At 36.3% G+C, this 15,000-nt stretch overlaps 2 protein-coding genes across 2 annotated transcripts; one reads left to right on the top strand and one right to left on the bottom strand.

Moving 5' to 3' along the window:
• Window positions 1-309: 309 nt before the first annotated feature.
• LOC107768311 (uncharacterized) lies at window positions 310-2,689 on the bottom strand. Its single transcript, XM_075245042.1, has 4 exons — window positions 2,263-2,689; window positions 1,611-1,820; window positions 1,170-1,498; window positions 310-657 (listed from the first exon to the last, which is right to left on the bottom strand). Exons 1-4 carry the CDS (start codon window positions 2,687-2,689, stop codon window positions 310-312), a joined length of 1,314 nt encoding a protein of 437 aa, XP_075101143.1.
• A 7,378-nt stretch (window positions 2,690-10,067) lies between these two features.
• LOC107768309 (proteasome subunit alpha type-4) lies at window positions 10,068-14,643 on the top strand. Its single transcript, XM_016587431.2, has 2 exons — window positions 10,068-10,195; window positions 13,656-14,643. Exon 2 carries the CDS (start codon window positions 13,677-13,679, stop codon window positions 14,421-14,423), a length of 747 nt encoding a protein of 248 aa, XP_016442917.1. The 5' UTR covers window positions 10,068-10,195; window positions 13,656-13,676; the 3' UTR covers window positions 14,424-14,643.
• The last annotated feature ends 357 nt before the right edge of the window (window positions 14,644-15,000 follow it).

Here is a 15,000-nt window from a genome sequence, read left to right as displayed (position 1 = left end):
TACTTCTTGTACCTCTCGAGCCTAAGCTCCTCCTCCTCAGAAGCTGCTACACTACCCTCGGGCCGAACTAGAGCTACTAGCTATTTCCTGCATCGGTATGGTCTTTGGAACCTAGTCGACCTGAACCCGCTGATCTGGGGTACGGGCGATAGGAGTCTGTGCTCCTCCCCCGGCAGTGGTGTACGCATGATTTTCATAAGTGGTGTCACTATTTAAAGAGTAAACGAACGAGTAAATAATTTATAATATATATCATATTATAAAAAGACAACTTAAATAATATTAATAAAACATAATTCAAGTACATCACTACAATTCTCCTCGACGAGTTTTCATGTTTTGAAATGTATTCATAATAGCCTCATTAGAAACATTACAAAATACATCTTTTTCTATATAAGGCACCAAACAACCACTCAAAAGCTCATCATCCATTCGATTTCGTAAGTCAGTCTTTATCAACTTCATTGTTGAGAAAGCTCTTTCAACCGTAGCTATAGCAACTGGCAAAATTAAAGCAAATTTCACTAGTCGAAACACAAGAGGATAAGTCCCATGCTTCTTTGTTTCTACTAATTTCTTGGAAAGATCACCAAGTCCCTTAAGATCAGAAAACCTTTTGTCATGATCCCGAACATCAACAATGTAATTCTCAAGCTGAAAACGAAGGTCAACTATAGAATATTTATCAAAATCATCAGGATATAGCTCAGTCAATCTCAATATCTTTTCAATGTCAAAACTTGAAAAAGAGTTAATCGGGTTCAAGCAAGCAACTCAAAGAAGTAATTCAGTTGTCACCTCATCAAAGCGACTATTGAGTTCTTGAAATTGCCAATCAATAGTTTTACAAAACACTACAACACGATAGTGATGTAAAATAGAGTACTCTGCAACTCTACGATGTGATCTTCCAAGGATAATATAAGGCTCATCAAAGTTAGGTATCAATATGTCATATTTGATACAAAACTTAGATACTTCATCAATAAGTGGAGCCCAACCGTCCTCTCTCAGTTGTTGCAACCGATCCTTTGTCACTCTAACATGTATCACAACATTTGCAATATCTTGCTCTTCTTTTGAAAGGCAACATTAAGCTCATTTGTAATTGCTAAAACAGTATGCATAAAATGCAACATGAAGGCAATCTCAAATGTTAAACATACTTTAAGGCATCCCTTTGCCTTACACTTTTCTTCAAAACGTGCATTAACAACAATAGCATCAAGTACATCAGTGATAGGGCCAAACATAAGAATAAAATTATTAAAAGATTTGTAGTGAGATCCCCATCGAGTATCACCAGCCCTAGCAAGACCTAATTCTTGATTTAAACCCCTCCCAGTTTCAAGCTCACCTTTACGTAATGCTTCTTCAATTTCATCGGCTTGGGATTCACGAAGTTTATCTCTATGTTTGAAAGAAGATCCCACCATATTTAATATATCAGAAACCACTAATAAAGGTTCTTGCACGTCATCACATTTTCTAGAAACTGCAACAAGAATTAGTTGCAGTTGATGAGCAAAACAATGAATAGAATGAGCACCTCTATTTTCTTTTTTGCATTAAGATTTTAAGCCCATTTAAGTCACCCTACATATTACTTGCTCCATTATAATATTGTCCATGTATGGAAGATGGACTTAAAGAGTATTGAGAAAGTAAACCAACAATTTCATTCTTTAGAGACAAAGCAGTAGTTTCACAAACATGAACAATACCAATAAATCGCACCATCACACTTCCCCTTCTATCAACATACCACAAAACAATAACCATTTTCTCCTTACATGATACATCACGAGATTCATCAACTAATATGGAAAAGTGATCACTATTTAAATCCTCAATGATACACTTAATTATTTTTATCTTACATGCAATAATAATATCCTTTTGAATGTATGGGAGAAGTAAATTGATTATTCTTTGGAGCTCTTTTAAATGCTTCAGCAACATGATCACATCTTTTAATATACCATCTAAGAAGTTCAATATAGTTACCTCTATTAAAATATGATTCATTTTTACGATGCCCCCGAAATAATAATCCTTGGTACAAAAGATATCTTATCACATCAATTGCAGCCTCTAAACCAATCTTGTATTCTAACCTTTGTTGATCAGATTGTTTCGCGAGTACACTTTGAATAGATTGTTTTTGTCTCATCAAATCATCACCTTTCTTTCTTGACTGATTATGAATACTATTTGGTCTACCAATATGCGTATCAAATATGTCCTTCTAATTCCAACTTGTAAATCTTATAGTTGAAAATACATCTCCTTCCCCTTGATTGATGCAATCATCTTGAAACAAATAACAATATAAGCAAAAAGCTGCATCTTTTGTTATGCTATATTCCAACCAATCATACTCATCAAACCATTGAGGATTAAAGCGACGCAATTTACCATAAAAATTTCTTTGAGGAAATTTGTGCTCTCGAGGTTGGAAAAGACCTTTTTGAATATACTTTCTTCTTATTGCATCATGGTCATTTGGGTGATATTTTTGAATTGCTAATCTTTCCCCAGGATCAACCTCTAAAGATCTTAAATTAGCTCTTTCGCTTTGTTGATCTTGTTCCAACTCACTTGCTCTTTCTTCCAAGTTAAATAAATCTTGAGATGTTGAACTTGATTTTGGAATTTTGGGAGTTGTAGGAAAGTATCTCTTCATTGCAATCTAATCTAAATAAAAAATTTAAGTACCCACATTAATCTTTAGATAAACCTTAAATAAGTTTATTGTAACTATAAAATTGTTCGTCTTCAATAAGGCAATAACCCACAATTTCATTAACCTCCAAAATCAGTAAACACACCCTTAATCATAAATTCAAAATTAACACATATTCATAATTTTGTTCATAAACAATAAAAAGGAAAAAGGAAAATCACTTAACAAAAAATAATCATCGGCAGAGAGGGAGAGATTTAATACTAACCTGGAGGAATTTACTTTCACTCTTCTTTGGAGTTTGAAAAGGGGCAAGTCAAAATTCTTTTTATTCTAAAATAAGGGTTGGGTCAATAGCAGCCCACGTTGAAAAAGTCCATGATTTTAGCATCAACATAGGGTTTTAAATTAATTGACAAAGTCAAAGAGTCAAAAGGAATTTCGCTGAAGCTAAGGGGGTTCAAACCCCTGGCCTCTCAAACAATTTCGGGAGGTAATAACCATCAGACTACTAAGCTGCTTTGTTGCAAGTGGTGTCACCTTTATTCTTTTTACCTTTTCCTTTTATTTTATTTATTATATATATATATATATATATATATATATATATATGGGTCCATGTAAATCCTCCCCTGTCCCCCGGCCTGAGACGTGGCAGGAGCAAGTGGAATCAATCCAGCCTGAGCCAAGGTGCTGAACATGCTCAGGAACTATGCAAGGGTCTCCTTAAGAGCTGGTGCAGTAATAGGCATCTCAGGTGCCTACGCTCCGACTAGAGCTACTAGTGGCTCCTCTGTAACAGCTCATGCGTGTGCTCTATGATAACAACACGATAAAGGATTCAAGAATTACTAAAGAAAAATAAGAAAATCAAGAAACATGCGGAAGCTAAAAGAAAATAAAGAAACAAAAAAGGACGGAAAATTAAAGATAGATTGAATTCAAGAAAGGGTTAAATTCAAGAAGTCTATTCTTGAAATTGAATCCTAACAACAACAATTAGCTAACAAAGAACTAATCGCATTTGATAGAGAATTAAAAATAAGAGATAGATTGTGAAACCCAACCTTTTAGAATAACAAGAACAACAATAAGCCTAAACTTATCACCTTTCTTGAATACCTAGAAGTTATCTAAGATTTCGAAAGAGTTTAATCTTACCACCTTAAGTTGAGTCTTAAAGGTTGAAGAATAAATCCAAGAGTAGCCACACACAAGAGTGCAAGAAAAATCTAACAATTTTTGTTGATAATAATCTGAATAATCTATCTAAAAACAAAGAATACACCCCTTTATATAGAGAGGGGTCACGAAATTCTACCTAAAAAATAAGTAAATAAAGTCCTAAACTGCTTTGGACAACAAGTCCAACTACCTTAAGAAAAGAAAAATACTAGGAAGCAAAAACCAAGTTATTCTTGGAAAGTAATTCCAAAAATCTTAGTAAAAGAAAAACATAACTTAACTAACTAGGAAAGCAATAAACATAGTCCCATAATATATGGAAATAAGTCTCAAACAAATCTTGGACCGAATCTTGGAAGTCTTGAAGGAAATTTGCAAATAACTTGGCACCAACTTGCACTCAACATCTAGCACGACTATTGTATCATTATTGAACATCAAGTAAGTCCTTTTTATGCTATAAAAATGTGGCTTTATGTAGGACTTCATGGGCTACAAGTTTGGACACATTTTAGGTGCCAAATTGGCCCAATAGTGGCCTGATTTGGACCTTCTTCACAAGATGTTTCTTGGGATCTAATCCACCTCTTCTTCGACATGAATTTGGGCCATAAAAGAATTATAACACCTAGATAACTCATATCCTTTATCCTTAAGCTCTTTCTCCCAACCAACAACTTCTTTGATCGTTCCTGAAGTCCAATGACCTTGTTTTGCAACTTTTAAGTTTGAGATCTTGTTAAAGGCCCTCTTTGAGATTTCAAAGCTTCATCCTTGTCCTTGAATCGATTTGAGCTTCCTATGATGCTATCACTCTAGCTGCATCACGTGAACATCATCGGCCTCTACCCCGTCTCCGGCATCTCGCGGCTCTAATAGGGGGCACGGGTGCCTGGTCATCAGATCCGCTTATACGTGTCCTCACCGTCTATGAGAGAATATAAGACAAGTTTAGAATTTCGAAGTCAACAATTTCGCACGACAAGGAGTCAAAAGAAGTGAAATTTTCCTAAGAGTTTCATAGTCTCTCGAAGATAAGTACATACATCTCAAAACTTAACAACTAACTGTAACAGATAGTTAAATAACTGATAGCAATGTCGCTCGACATGTACAATAACTAACGCTCTAGTAATACACAATATTCCCAAAAACAGGAATATTATAAATCACAAGCTGCAGAAGAAAATTAGTATCTCTATACACCAAAGTCTAAGAAAAGAAGTACGAAAGGTAAATGACATAGGAGAGAATAGAAGGGGATTTTGTGATCTGCGGACGTGGTAGATATACCTTAAAGTCTCCAAACTATCACTGCTCACTGATAATGTGGCTAATAAGAAGTACCTGGATCTACACACAAAACATGTGCAAAAGAGTAGCATGAGTACACCACAACGATACCTAGTAAGTGCCAAGTCTAACCTCGGTCAAGTAGTGATGAGGTCAGATCAAAGCCCACTAGTATATAATATATAAAGCAGAAAAATATATCAATATAATAAGAGACTAAAATTTAATAAAGAGGAAAACACCACAAAATAATAGTACAACACACAGGGATAAAACAGCAGGGGATCTCCCGAGATACCTTCTCGTAGTCCCAAAAGTAAAGATGCAAGGAGATCTCCCAAGGTACCGCCTCGTAGTCTCAAAAGTTAAATGTATAGGGAGATCTCACGAGATACTGCCTCGTAGTCTCAAAAGTAAAGGTGCAGGGGGATCTCCTGAGGTACCGCCTCGTAGTTCCAAAAGTAAACACACAGCTCAAACCGATAAATACAACAATTAGTAGCAACAATTCTACAATTAAAATCGATACATATCAAGGAAAAACATGAAATCAACTAGGCATGTTGCACATGATTCAAATAAGCAGTTAAAGCACGTAGGCATGTGATATTAGACTAAACTGGATAACTACACATGTTGGTATAACTCAATTAAGATGAAAACAGGTTACTACTCAGTAAAAACTGGATTTTACAACAATTATCCCATGTACGCACTCGTCACCTTGCATACACGACCCTCGCATATCAGAACAGTATCAAATCCTAAGGGAATTCTCCCCCACAAGGTTAAGCAAGCCACTTATCTCGAACCACACTTAGTCAGTCAATAAGAATGCCCTTTCCTTGATTATCTGAGACCGAATGGCCCAAATCTAGCCAAAAATAATTACATACCATAAATAAAACTATTATAGACTAATCTAATTAATGAAATCAAAACTTACTCGGACCCATGTCTCGAAATCGGGTAAAAGTCAAAAAATATGAACACTCATTCAATCACGAGTTCACTCGTACCAAAATTATCCAAATCCGATGCCAAAATCTGAATCAAAACTCAAAAACTTAGTTGAAGAACTTTCCAACTCTTTCCCCAAATTCCTTAATTAACAGATGAAATCAACTATAGATTAATGGAATATAACCATAAATGAGTTAAGAATTATTACCCAAAATCTTTCTCTGAAAATCCTTCAAATAATCGCCCAAATCTGGCTCTCAAAGTCCCAAAATGAAACTGGGATAAAACCCTCGAACTTAGCCCTTTTATGCCCAGCGATTTCGCATTTGCGGGCTTCCAGTCGCACCTGCGACGCCGCACCTACAAAAATTCCATCGCAGGTGCGGATTCCACTGAAATTCATGAATTTTGCTTCTGCAGACCAGGGCTCGAACCTGTGGGCCCCCTTCTGTGGATGGCCTTCCGCTTCTGCGACCCTGCCCCAAGCTGCCCTTTTTTGATTCTGCGTTCATTTCTCTATATCTGTGGATGTGCATATGCGGCTCCCTTTTCGCACATGTGCCCCCATCTAGGCCAAGCCAACCTCTCACATGCGGCTACACGCTCTCTCCTACGAGTCCACATCTGCGGCCAACCCCACCGTAGGTGCGGTGACACCAGAATAGCAGTGTTTCAGCAATTCTTCCAACTCCCAATTTGGTCCATTAACTACCCAAAATCCACTCGAGGCCCTCGGGACCTTAACCAAACATACCAACAATTCCTAAATTATCATACGAACTTAGTCAAGCCCTCAAATCACATCATACAACGCTAAAAACACGAATCACCCTCCAATTCAAACTTAATGAACTTTGAAACTTCAAACTTCTACAACCGATGCCGAAACCTATCAAATCACGTTCGATTGACCTTAAATTTTGCACAAGTCATAATTGACATTAGGGACCTACTCCAACTTTCAGAATCAGAATCCGATCCTGATATCAAAAAGTTCACTTCCGGTCAAACTTCCCAAAATTTAACTTTCACTATTTCAAGCCTAATTCAGCTACAGACCTCCAATTCACAATTCCTACATGCTCCTAAGTCTAAAATCACCCAATGGAGCTAACGGAACCGATGAAACTCCATTCCGGAGTCATTTTCACACAGTTCTAACTACGGTCAAAATCCTAGATCTTAAGCTTCCGTTTTATGGACAAAGTATCCCAAAATACTCCGAAAACCACGAACAAAACCTCCCGACAAGTCGTATAAATAGAAAAGGATACGGGTAAAGCAGTAAATAGAGGGTCGGGGCTAATACTATCAAAACGACCGATCGTGCCGTCATACCCCTATTGGACATATGTATTAACACAATTATTTTGAACTGAGGACTTTTACAATGGTTCACTTCAGCAATTTCGTGTCTTTACTTAAAGAAGTCCGAGATGGATCAAATGACACTAATTACTCCCCTATTCTTAGACCTGATGGTATATTTTGCTGCATACCTAATTGTATTGATTAATTTCCTTCTATTTCTTTGCAAAATGTGGATCCGCATCGCAATATCATCATGACGAGGGTATCTTTACATTATTTGCTTACTTTTTCTAAGTCTTTGACCCATTGGTATCTCAGTTTCTTACACACTAGTTATAGATTTTTGTGTCTGCGACTACTTAAGTAAATGATTTTGTGTTTTCTAACCTAAAAAGTTCACATGAAAACAAGAAAAATAGCCAATTTACTTCGAATTTCTCTAAGTAGGTGGCAGAGTAAGGGGAAGGTATAGATTAAAGTAGGTTACGGAGTTGAAAAGTTTGAAATTTGAAGGGGGAAGAATGGCTGTGGTTTTGGGCTAGCCCTTGTAATTGGTTTTAGGTTTTAAATTGTGTGGTTTATTTTGTGGCTACTTATTGTCATTAGTTTTTCCCTGATGGCTACAAATTGGCATCCTATAACAACACATAACAAAATTGGTAATTTTTAGCCTTATATTAGGTTTGGCAAAGATAGCCCCAAACAATTGGCATTATATAGCCAAATCTTTAAAAAAACTACTTTCTTTTATATTCTCTCTCAAAAAAATCTACACGCTTATTTTGGTTTCCCTCCCCCTTTCTCTCCCTGTATTTCTTCTTCTATCCCTTCTCTTTTTCTCTCATAGTTTAGAAAAACTTCTTGCAAATTATGCAAAAAAATTCAGTGGGATGAAAAGATAAGGTTGATCTCACATCAGAAAAAATCAAAAGCAAAAATTAAGAAAGGAAAAATATATTTCAACTTTATTTTTCTTCTCTTTTTTTTGGTTAGATTGAATGAGTGAGTGTGATTGAAATTGGTTGAAAATACCTAAACGAGGCTATATGCAAAATTTGAGCAAGATTAGCAAAAATTAAGAGAGAAAAAATATATTTCAACTTTATTTTTCTTCTCTCTTCCTTTTTTTGTTTGGATTGAATGAGTGGGTGTGATTGAAATTAGTTGAAAATACCTAAACGAGGTTATATACAAAATTTGAGCAAGATTAGAAGTGATTTAGATTGGTTTCAGGTAAAAAAATCAGACCTAATTATCTAATTACGATATGTGTATATCACGTTGTATATCATATACATCATTATATATCTTGTACGTCAGTGTATATCACACACACAATTTTAAGGACCTCTGTGTATAGCGTGTATACAACACAATTTTTTTATGGGCGCCCGTGTATATCACATTGAATATCGTATATATTACACAAATTTTCATGGATATACATAGATACACATGATATACATGAGATATCACTGATGTTCATAGAGATATACACGGGTTACAATTGTGATATACATATTATTATATATTTATCAGTTATTTGATGCCAATATTTATAACTAGGGCTATTTTCTGCCAATTATATGAGTATGTTGTTATACCATGCCAAAACCCCTTTCAAAATATTTAGCTTTAGCCCATTATTGTAGACATTGGGCATCTTGATTGGGTATAGGTTAAATGGTCGCTCCCATTTAACCTATACCCATTTTTTTAAAACTTTTAATTTGTACCCACTTTTTAAACAATTTCAACCCCTTTCTCCTCCTTCTTTGTTTTCTTCTTTCTTCTTCTACAACGATGACTTCAACATTGTTAATGACTACTTTGATTAATGACCTCAGAGAGAGATGCAAGGCAGACCTGGATTCATTCACTGCTACTCCAGAGAACTGCTAGTTGGTTCTGTTTGCAAGATTGCTACTTCATTTTCTAGATGTTTGTTTGGTTACTCATGTATTCACATGATTGAGTGTACTCCTGAAAAATTGTGTAACAGTCTGCTTGATGTAAAGTAGTAAAAAATGGTGTAACATTCTTGGTGATCATACATCACAACAGAGTGAGCCATTTTATGAAAGCTGCATTTTCCATAATGAATTGTTGTGTATATGGCCATTTCAAAGCTGTAGCAGCATCTTCACAAGTGCAAAAATTGCGTCCTGAGACAACGATATATGCCTTCTTTCCAACAGTTGATCCGAACTTTTCAAGAAGAGGTGCAAGAGCTTTAACTTTTCAAGAAGAGGTGCAAGAGCTGAAGTTATCCAGTTACAGTTACAAAATAAAAACTTCAGCTCTAGAGCTTAAGTTACAAAATAAAAACTTCAGCTCTAGAGCTTAAGTTCCACAGTTACAAAACAAAAACTTCAGCTCTAGAGCTTAAGTTCCCTAGTTACAAAACAAAAACTTCGCCAGTTACAAAATAAAAACTTCACTCTAGAGCTGAACTTCAGGCCCGACTATTAGAATGCTGAAGTTTTGCGTGATTGTCTTTGCTACTTCAGCCTCGTATGCTGAAGTTATGCGAAAAAGCGGGTATGCTTGCAATTTTTTTTTACAAAGCGGACACAAGTTAAAACGTGACACAAAAAGCGGGTATAGATGCAAATGCCCTTTTGATGACTCATCAAAACCCGATCCGACCCGTTTTAAAAGCTTGCGCAAAAAGACTAGCTTAGTACTAAAGTCTACAGAAACAAGAATAAGCTCGACTCGTTCATTGCCCTTCTCTTAGATCTCACGTCTCAGGTATCACTCTTTCTTTTCCTTTCGTTACCCACTTGAGCAAATTGCGACATGGTTGTTTATTTTACCGTGAATTTTATGCATTTAATCGAGAAATTACTCCATTGTTGAATTATTTCCCCCAAATTTCTTGGTAATTTTGGTAAAGCTATGTTATAGACTTTTTACATGAAATCGATGATGTCTTTGTGTTATTCTACGGATAAGTAAATTAGTTGAACTTCTGGATTTATGTTTTTACAAAATATATGGTAGGAGGGTTTACCTGGGAAAGAGTGTACTTGATAGTAGTAAGTTTAGTTTATTCCTAGCATTCTTCTCTTTCTCCTTTATTTTACTTTTTAGGATAAAAATATTTCAAATTAAGGTTAAATTTCTTACTAATAGTGTAATAAGTACATCTTTCGAGCAGCTCTTGTTGTAAAGAATTGATTTAATTAGAGAAAAAAGAGTCAAAATTCGTTAAGATGTACAATGGAAGCAATTTAGCTTTTGGGAATTACTTGGTAGGGAAGTTAGGTGGATATTATGAAGTAGAAGTCTCAAAATATGACTAGGGATGTCTAAGAAAATTCAAAGGGCTGTATTACCTGATTTAGGTATATTGCCATGGTCTCTGGCACATAATCTAAAAGATCAATCACTTAGCACTACATGAGCCGTATGAGGGATTTGATTGACAGAGCCAATTTAGAAAGACTTCTTCATGTGAAATGTCCATGAAGCCTGTCTTCTCTAGGATGGCTCTGAGTGTGGAGTTAGGTTATAATGTATTGAACTATGTTTATCGACCTCATGTTGAAGCTTCAAGTGTTGAAAAGGAGAGATATGTAGTTAGTGATTGTCCACAGTGATTGTTCCCTCTTGTAGTAAACAATAGTGCCTGATCAGTTAAAGTTATGTCAAATCAAAGTTGCAAAATTGCAACACTTGTTGCTGAGTTTAGATGAGATACCCACTTGGCTTAGTTAATTCCCATTTTTCTAGTTCCTCTCGATATCTCTTCTTTTTTGTAATGCTCTAGGTGTTGTATCCAGTAAGGGTGCTTTACTATAGAGTCCCCTGCCTAAACATTAGGATTTTATTGGAATTGACATCTTGGATATGATAAACCTTGGATCACATTAAGCTCTTGTCTTGAAAAATATTCTGGACGCCCCTTTACTAAGTCCGAAATGTATTTACATCCGATTAGTAGAAAATTGATCAATTCTTAAGATCTTTTGGTTGCAAGAAATGAAGCAGATACTGGTGATACTAGCCTCTAGCCTGGCAATTGTAGCCATCTTATTCTAGTAGGCAACTCTAGCCACATCTTATCTCCGTCAATAAGACCCACGATGATGTGGTTTTTCTACTTCGCTATGGCCTACAGGCGAAGGTGCTTCCAGAATCTACAATCTTCGTGAGCCTGCCGTCACTTGAAGTAGAGCTCTTCTCCACAAATAATTTTCCCTCCAAGTTTTTCACAATTCCTCTGGAACTTCATAAGCAGTAGTGCACATGCTCATTCCTTTCTCCTTTTTGGGTCCAAATGCTAAGAAGTACCATAAATTCCATAATGTCCCTAGGCCTATTGCCTTTTGGCTTTTGGCCCCGACTTGAATAGTCTCTCTCACCTACAGTTTGCATTGTGAGATTGTTACCCACACTCCTCCCTTGCTAAGGATCCTCTCTCCTTTTCCATTTCCACATACTTGACTGGATATTCAGAAGGATTCTTGCCTTGTTGGACCTCAAAGTGTTGGACTTGATCAAGAAGATAATCCTCCTAATCATCATTACTTAATCTGTAGCATTAGCTCTATTTGCTCCCCATTGTGTCTTTACTCTTTAGTTCCCATTGTTATGGAATTGGAAGTGGTAAACCAGCTGTGTTGATTTAATAGACATTTGAGGCCCATCAAAATAAAAGAAAAGAACAGACTTGTCATTTGGTAAATCTATAGCAGACGATATAAATTGGCCAACCTCAAGTGTGGAGAAAATTAGAAGAAAAGAGAACAGTGCCATAACTAATAAGTTTTTATACATGTACCTCTCTTTTGGTCATCCTTGTTGTTGCTCCTTATCTAATATAATTCAAGCTTTTCTCTGTTAAGATTTCCTCTGCCACCTTTCTGGTTGTTTTCTTGGACATTGCTAACCTTACTTTTAGTTTGTTTCGAGATGCCCCGAGAAGGGTTAACACAGTGAAATATAATGTAGTAGAAAGTGATTCATTCGATAGAGGAAAGGAAAATGTTAGGACAACTTTTTTTTCTCTTCTCTTTATAGACATAGTGTCAATAACCTTGAGCTAATGGCATTCAGCCCATATCCTTGATACTTTTATCGTCTCGTGTAGAATAAAGCGTCTCTGCTATCTGAAGTTTTTACCCATATCTGAAGTGTGTGTGCAGTAGACTGTCATGAGATCAGAATGGCTTTTATTTTTTAGGTATAGGAACTGATTGAGAAAGAGAATTCGTTTGCAATTACTGGCAATGTAGCATAGACTCTTGGCGCTGTTTATACTTGAGGCTTGCCCTTTTGTCAAGTCGCTCACCAAATTCTTCTTATATTAATTTTTACTGAGGACTTCCCTCAGCCAGGTAGAGTGGATAATACATTCCATTAATTGAGATGGCTTGCAAATCAATGTATAGTACTTAGGTGGGAGAGTGAGTAAATTGCTGGACTATGCATAATCAAATAATATTGGCACAAAGAGTTATTTGCATATACCTGTTTTATGTAACAAGCAGAACAGTTCTATTTTACAGCTATGACTTACAACAACGGAAAATACTCAATCCCAACCAAGTTGGGGTCAATATGAATCCTCATTGTCTACATTGCTCCATTTAAGCCCGTCTATTTCCAATATCATAAAGAAATAGTTTCTCTAGCGCTAGAAGTTCTTATATGTTATTTACTGGCATGTAAAGCTTTAATAGGACTAAAAGACTCCTAGCAAACATTGGACCTAAAGTAAGCGTACTAATAGGTATATAGATCTTTTTCTTCCATTGTGCTTTATTTCCGCTAAGTGGATTTCAAGAGATTGCAGGTCTTCCGTTACAACTTCCTTCCACTCTGCCTTGATTGACCACTATTACTTGGTTAACAACTAACTGAACCTTGGCTTTCAGAATTCGAGCTAACCTCAAGAAAATATGAAGAGTGTCACTGATTCTAGAATTCAAAAATTTAAATTTAGCCGTACACATGCTTCAAAAGTCCAAAGTTTGCCCTTACAGAAGGAAATTCCCTGAGGTTGTAGGTCATGGCAATTTTCAGCTTCAATTCATTTGCATCTTATATTGTTCTCACTCAATTTTTACATCCTTTTTTCTTCTATCTTTGCTTGCATACTTGCTGTTTGGACTTATTCATGGTAAGGGTACAATAGAATAAACAAAGTTTCACATGCTTTGAAATTTTTATGTAACAAACTCCCTGAATGATAAAAAATAATCAGGTGTACTGCAGTTGAGAAACAATGTCACGAAGGTATGACAGCCGTACAACAATCTTCTCCCCTGAAGGTCGTCTCTATCAGGTTGAGTATGCAATGGAGGCTATTGGAAATGCAGGTAGTGCTATAGGCATCTTGTCCAAGGATGGGGTGGTTCTGGTAGGTGAAAAGAAAGTAACATCTAAGCTGCTTCAGACCTCAACATCAAGTGAGAAGATGTACAAGATTGATGATCATGTGGCGTGTGCCGTAGCTGGAATCATGTCTGATGCCAACATACTGATCAACACGGCCAGGGTCCAGGCTCAGCGCTATACGTTCGCTTATCAAGAACCCATGCCAGTTGAACAACTTGTTCAGTCACTCTGTGACACCAAGCAAGGTTACACACAGTTTGGTGGACTTCGCCCTTTTGGTGTTTCATTTCTCTTTGCAGGTTGGGATAAAAATTACGGCTTCCAACTCTACATGAGCGACCCAAGTGGAAATTATGGTGGTTGGAAAGCTGCAGCAATTGGAGCAAACAACCAGGCTGCTCAGTCAATACTTAAGCAGGATTACAAGGATGATATCACGAGGGAAGAGGCCGTTCAACTCGCGCTTAAAGTGCTTAGTAAGACGATGGACAGCACTAGTCTCACTTCAGAGAAACTTGAACTTGCTGAGGTATTTCTCTCTAATGGGAAAGTCAAGTATCAAGCATGCTCACCTGAAACTCTGAATGCAATGTTGGTGCGGTCTGGACTGACCCAACCTGCTGCAGAAGAATAGTAGAAGAATGTCTTTTGGTCAGGATTTGGCATCCATGACTCTCTACACCATCCGATATATGTTGTACTAAGATTTAAGTGATGGGTTTGTTTCTTATTACGACTGCATATTTATGTTGAATTAGGGGCGTTCTATCGGTTGGTGTGGTACGGTTTTAAGTTCGGTATGGTTTGGTTTTTTATTTTCCGATTTCTGTTAGTGCAGTTCGGTAATTTTGTTATTACTCTTTAAAGTTATATTCTATCCATCAAACTTGTGATCGTGATAAAAGAAAAAAACTAAATTAGAGAACAAATTAAACCAAAACGGTAATGGTGTTTCGTTCTGAAACAAGACATACTATCTTAGAAGCAAAATGTCATGAACTGCTAATTTTAAAAGAATATGTTAGCAGCTATTCATCAAATTAAATTTAGGATAACAAATTTCACTTATCATGTTTATTACTCCCTCCATTCGCTTTTACTTGGCATGTTTTTAATTTTCACGCCTTTTAGAAATAATAAATGATGTGCATAATTTACCATGATACTCATATTAATTGATGTATATTTTATTGGATTTGAGAAAATGATTT

This window comes from Nicotiana tabacum, chromosome 3, assembly GCF_000715075.1.
Source record: "Nicotiana tabacum cultivar K326 chromosome 3, ASM71507v2, whole genome shotgun sequence".
Lineage (NCBI taxonomy): Eukaryota > Viridiplantae > Streptophyta > Magnoliopsida > Solanales > Solanaceae > Nicotiana > Nicotiana tabacum.
Note: the sequence above shows the minus strand (reverse complement) of the source record. Positions and strands in the feature narration are given on the sequence as shown.

What these genes read in the sequence shown, in the direction of transcription:
- LOC107768311 (XM_075245042.1), bottom strand. Translation starts at nt 2,689, where the DNA reads ATGAAGAGATACTTTCCTACAACTCCCAAAATTCCAAAATCAAGTTCA. An exon ending in TTCAACTATAAGATTTACAA is followed by an intron (nt 1,821 to 2,262) that starts GTTGGAATTAGA and finishes TTTCCATATTAG; the next exon opens with TTGATGAATCTCGTGATGTA. An exon ending in AGGCAAAGGGATGCCTTAAA is followed by an intron (nt 658 to 1,169) that starts GTATGTTTAACA and finishes CTTCGTTTTCAG; the next exon opens with CTTGAGAATTACATTGTTGA.
- LOC107768309 (XM_016587431.2), top strand. Translation starts at nt 13,677, where the DNA reads ATGTCACGAAGGTATGACAGCCGTACAACAATCTTCTCCCCTGAAGGT.